A 6000-nucleotide genomic window follows, 5' to 3' on the forward strand; every position below is an offset into this window, starting at 1 on the left:
AGAAACCTGAACTGGTTTTACTGGACCGGTGTGGTTCATGTGGATTAAAGGGACAGTTCAACATTTAAAGACAGAATAATAATAGCTGTTTACACCTTGTTTTGTCTGTTGTCTGTCCTGTATTGTAAAAAATCCTGGGAGTTCTGGTCAGACTAAAGTTCTGGTCTCGGTCTCGGTCTCTAGTCGGTCTTGCTGGCTCTGACCTCGGCGGCGGCGGCAGCGTGTGCGGCGCCGCGCGGCCGGACGTAGGTGTGGTAGAAGAAGTTGGCGAACAGCAGCAGGTAGCTCAGGTACATGAGCGTTGCCCAGGCGACGTTGTCCAGGTGGGCGGGGCAGTCGGTGTAGACGAGGCCGCTGACCGCCAGCCCCATGGCCATCTGGCTGATCTGAGCGCTGGTGATGAGCACGGCGAGGGGCCGCGGCGGCCGCACGCCGGCGGCGCGCAGGGCGTAGTAGGAGTACATGGCGGCGTGGACGCAGTAGTTCATGGTCATGAACCAGCCGCCGCCGGCCACCAGGTCCTTGTACGAGTACCAGGAGTACAGCAGCACCGTGATGTGGTGGTACCAGTGCAGGAAGAGCAGCTGCTGCTTCCTCAGCACCACGAAGGCCGTGTCGCCTAGAGACAGAGAGGAGGTCAGAGGTCAGAGAGGAGGGGTCAGAGGTCAGAGAGGAGGGGTCAGAGGTCAGAGAGCAGGGAGCAGCAGAGATGGACTTAAGTATCCAAAAGTACATGCTTTTAAATGTACTTTACGTAAAAATAAGAGTTTAGTTTATTCGTTTAATAAGGGACAAGGTGCAATTACATTAAAGCAGATATCAGCTTCACGGCCGTTTCGGCTAATGCTGCGTTCAAGGCAGGCTTTTGAAACCGTAAGTTACAGCTTCAAGTCACAACTACGACTTGGTAGCGTTCCAGGTAACCCGTAGCTCGTGTTTTTACCATCCTGTTGTCTGTGAAAGTTCCCTATAACGGCCACTCGTAACTTCCGACCCGTGAACTCGTACCAGATCGAACTGGTATGACTTCACAGGAAGGAAAAACACAAAGTACGAGTTTCTTTGAACGCACCATGAGTTAGCAGCCCCCGCCCTTGTCAGGCATCAATTGGTCCTCGTGCTACGTCACCACATTCACGCGCATCCCTTGGCTGCACACACAGCCCTTCATGCCGTTCTCTCTCCTCATTGGATAACACTTGTATCCCACAAGGAAAATTTTCTCCTCGGGTTACAGCAGAGCAGAGTGACGGAGAGACTCGTGTTTAGGCTGAAATACTTCATGTAAGTGATTGCTGACGGAAAATAGGACTATTTAGGACTTATATTAACAAAAACATTCCACTGATATCTGCTTTAATCATTTGCAGGAAAAAATGAAAAGATGGCTGCACCAGATTTAGCTCCCAGCTAATTTCCATCTGTAGTCCCTACACATAGTAACATAAAAATGATAAAATACACAGACAACAAGCTACTATACGAAGGTGAAGCATAGAAAGACACAATTAGACAAAACATTAGACAATACTGAAACATGTATGAGTCAGAGTAAATGTCTTATTCTCCACATCAATGAATGACTCTAATTGTTTCTAAATGAATGCAAGGAGCTTTTAACTCTTGTTAGTGAGAATGAACTCTTTGAAAGCAGCTGCACTGATGTGCTGCTTTTAGGGGTTAGGGTTTCCTTCTCTGACAAACACAGCTTGTGTCCAATAGGATTTTAGAAAAAGACCTGAAAGTAACCAGTACTTTTCAGCCGTACTACTAATTAACTCCAGTAAAATGTATTCAAGTAACAGTAATAAGTACCAAAGAAATCTAATACTCAAGTAAATTTACTGACCGAGCTCTGGAGCTTTGCTCAGCACGAAGGCGTAGGCCCAGAACTTGCTGACCGGGCCGCTGTAGAAGCTCTGGTCACAGACGGAGCTCCTGAAGCCGCTGCTGCTCAGCACGAGGATCATGTAGGACCCGGTCCGCACGGCGCCCACGATGCTGAAGACGGGAGAGGAAAACAACACATCAGTACAGAACCAAGAAACACCTGAATCAACTCATCTGATCGGTTAACGATGATCAACCATGACAACACACTGACTGCATCTGCAAATTTTACCACTTTTTTCTAGAATTTTATCCCTTTTTTAGCGAAATTGTATCACTTTTTTTTTCTAGATTTCTTAAAATTTATTTTGATAAACTTCACCATTTAAATTTTTTTTACCAAAAAAAAAAGTTTTATAGTCCCCAAATTTTACCACTTTATTCTAGAATTTTATCCCTTTTTTAGCTAAATTGTATCACTTTTTTTTCTAGATTTCTTCAAACTTCACCTTTTTTTTTTTAACTTAAAAAAAAAAAAAAAAGTTTTATAGTCCCCAAATTTTACCACTTTAATTCTAGAATTGTAGGCCTATCCCTTTTTTAGCTAAATTGTAGGCCACTTTTTTTTCTAGATTTCTTCAAACTTTTGATAAACTTCACCATTTAATTAAAAAAAAAAAAAAAGTTTTATAGTCCCCAAATTTTACCACTTTTCTAGAATTTTATCACTTATTCAAATTTTTTTTTTGCGAAATGTTCTTCAGTCTCAGAACAAATAATTGTGTATTTCTGGTGTTTGTCTGGTCCGTGGTCTAATTTGTGTCAGTTTAAGGTCCTTGATGTAAAAAAGTGTTGTGGTAGTTGTTGTAGTGTGTTGTCAGAGGAGTCATGGAGACCAGAGGAACTCTTATTCTCTAACTCTTAAAGCAGCGTTTTGCTGTTACCACGGAGACAGAGGTGGAAGTTTGTGTTTGTCAGGAGGAGTCGCCATGGAGACGGCTTCATTGCTAGAGCCTGAGGCGACAGAGTGAGTGATGGAGAGAGACAGAGTGAGACAGGTGAGAGAGACAGGTGAGTGTTACCTGAAGACGGCGAGGCTCAGAGACCAGAGGACGAGCGGCAGCCGCAGCTCCAGTCGAGGCCGAGGCTTCATGTAGCGACGACCTCCGAACACCAGGGCGGCGTAGAGCGCACTGAACAGGAAAGACTTACTCCTACACACACAGAAACAACAACACATACATTATTAATGATTTACTGGTTAATACAGTTTATGTTAAAGGGGTAGTTCACCCAAAATTCAAATTTCCCTCATGATCTCCTCCCCCTCATGTGGACTAAGGGCTGGGAGAAGTTTCAGAGTCCTCCGTGGCTTCTCTGAGTTACAGGGGGTCTCGGCGTAGCAGTGCATGTCCATATGACGGTTGCAAATGGATACCAACTGTCTTCGTAACAAAAAGACACACCAAAAAACATCCAAATACCTCCATGCTGCTCGTATGTAATGTCCCTCTGGTATTGAAGCCCCGACATGAGAAATTGTCCTGAAAAAAATTAAATAAGTCTATATTTCAAGCTTGTTTGTGTGGATTTGCACTGACCGGCGGAACAATTTCTCATGTCGGGGCTTCAATACAAGAGGGACATTACATACGAGCAGCATGGAGGTATTTGGATGTTTTTTGGTGTGTCTTTTTGTTACGAAGACAGTTGGTATCCATTTGCAACCGTCATATGGACATGCACTGCTACGCCGAGACCCCCTGTAACTCAGAGAAGCCACGGAGGACTCTGAAACTTCTCCCAGCCCTTAGTCCACATGAGGGGGAGGAGATCATGAGGGAAATTTGAATTTTGGGTGAACTACCCCTTTAAGACATTAGACCAATGAGGATCGATCGATTAGTTCATTCATTTATACTTTATCAGTTTCAGTTCAGGGTGTGATCTGACAGTCGGTTGCTCTGTTGCTCGGCAACTAACCAGAAACTACATGTTTCTCTGTTGAACAGGTAAAACCAGCGGTGACGTCATCGCTGACTCAGCTGTGACATCACTGCTTCCTGTTCATCCTCTCAGATTAATAATAAAAAAAAAAAAAACCTTTATTGTGAAATGCTGAAGCTCCACTTTATCAACAGATACTACGTCACAGAGCCGCAGGTGTGGGCGGGGCTTAGTGGCTCTGAACTAAATACCACAAATACACACAGGTGTGACATCACCGCTCAGTGACTAACCTGTTGATCACAACCTGTTCTGGTCTGGTTCACATTCCTGAAGCTCAGTGGAACAACTCTGTTTACACCAAGACACCGAGCCGAACCCTGCTCTGAAACACTCTGGTTTAAAAGGGATAGTTCAACATTTTGTCAAATTGGCCCATTGCCATAATCCCTATAGTCATAGCAGTAGGTTCGTTACCTTTAATTGTCGGTGCAAGCTGTTTTTAGAACGGCGGAGCAGAGCTGTGAGCTGCTCAGAGCTACGCTACGGAGGCTCATTATGGGATTTCTTGGTTTCCCTCATCAAACTCATCAAATACACAATCCAACAACTCCACAACGCTCTGGTGGACAAGTTGTGAGCTGCACATTCACCACACTATGAGATAATAACACAACGTTACCAGACAGAGTTGTTTTAGAGGGAAATACAGAGACTGATGATGAAAAACTGTCCCTGAAGGCAACGCGCATCAGAGGTTTTGCATGAATTTCCCTCTAAAACAACTCTGTGTGGTAACGTTGTGTTATTATCTCATAGCGTGGTGAATGTGCAGCTCACAACTTGTCCACCAGAGCGTTGTGGAGTTGTTGGATTGTGTATTTGATGAGTTTGATGAGGGAAACCAACTGAGAAATCCCATAATGAGCCTCCGTAGCGTAGCTCTGAGCAGCTCACGGCTCTGCTCCACCGTTCTAAAAACAGCTTGCACCGACAATTAAAGGTAACGAACCTACTGCTATGACTATAGGGATTATGGCAATGGGACAATTTGACAAAATGTTGAACTATCCCTTTAAGAATAGAAGTTCTACAGCTGATCACTACAACTATCGATCCTCTTCCTGTATCGATACCATGAGCTGGTCGGTTCGGCCTGAGCCTGACTCACAGACACACACAGCGCTGAGTTGTGTAGTGTTGTGTTGTGTAGTGTTATTGTGTAGTGTTAGTTCGCTCACCAGTTCGCCTGCATCCACTCGATGGCTTCTCGCTCGTCGAAGCGCCGCTCGAAGCCGAACTCGGCCAGCGGCACGTGGAGCTGCTGCGTCCCGTTCAGCTGCAGCAGCATGATGAAGAGGAAGAGGAAGAGGAAGATGAAGAGGAAGATGAAGAGGATCAATGATCGATACCCGCTGCTCCTGCTGGGTTCTGTGTGTGTGTGAGGCTCGTGCGTCCTGAGCGTCTGCTGCTCCTCACCTGTCCGTCCTGATTTAACACCTGGCGTCAGGGGGCGTGGCCTCGTGGCCTACAGGAGGGGGCGTGGCCTAGAGCTGTGATTTCCAACCTTTTACCATATTTTTACCATTGAAAACTTCTCATTGTTCCGTTGCTGTTTTTCAAACTCATTATGACTGATATTGTCCTGCTGTAGGCTGTATTATGTATTTAATGTTTTAAAACTGTTGATATTCAGTCATCTATTGATATAGGCCTATCATTTATGTGTTTATCTATTTAAATACACTGATAAATGTAATAAATGTGGCCCTTGAATTTAGTTGATTTTGTCACATATATGAATTAAATGCTTAGCTTACTCATTTATTTAACATTTTAATTACATTAAAATTATTAAACCCCCTAAAAGACAAGAGGGCTTCGCGACCCCCCCTGGATCTTTGGCGCCCCCCAGGTTGGGAACCACTGGCCTAAACCAGTGGTTCTCAACTGGTGGGTCGGGACCTAAAAGTGGGTCTAGACCCGTTCTGGATGGGTCGCGGACAGCTGGTTAAAAAAGTAAATAATATTTAATGCACATCTGATGTTGGACATGTCTTTTATTTTGAAAAATAACTTATTTTGAAAGGCACGAGACACGTGAACACATGCAGTTGTAATGCTCCTCCTCACTTTCTTATTATTTGCTCTGAATGCAAAGATATCAGTTTCTTATTAATGTGGCCTGATGCAGTGAATCTTGTTTTGTTTTGTGGGTCTTTA

At 44.5% G+C, this 6000-nt stretch overlaps 1 protein-coding gene across 1 annotated transcript; it reads right to left on the reverse strand.

Moving 5' to 3' along the window:
* Positions 1-179: 179 nt before the first annotated feature.
* On the reverse strand, positions 180-5128 carry LOC310998575 (very long chain fatty acid elongase 6-like; the record flags this gene model as incomplete). Its single annotated transcript, XM_083988688.1, has 4 exons — positions 180-619; positions 1850-2001; positions 2913-3044; positions 5019-5128. 4 exons carry the CDS (start codon positions 5126-5128, stop codon positions 180-182), a joined length of 834 nt encoding a protein of 277 aa, XP_083844814.1.
* Between the last annotated feature and the right edge of the window lie 872 nt (positions 5129-6000).

This window comes from Trachurus trachurus, assembly GCF_905171665.1.
Source record: "Trachurus trachurus genome assembly, chromosome: 15".
Lineage (NCBI taxonomy): Eukaryota > Metazoa > Chordata > Actinopteri > Carangiformes > Carangidae > Trachurus > Trachurus trachurus.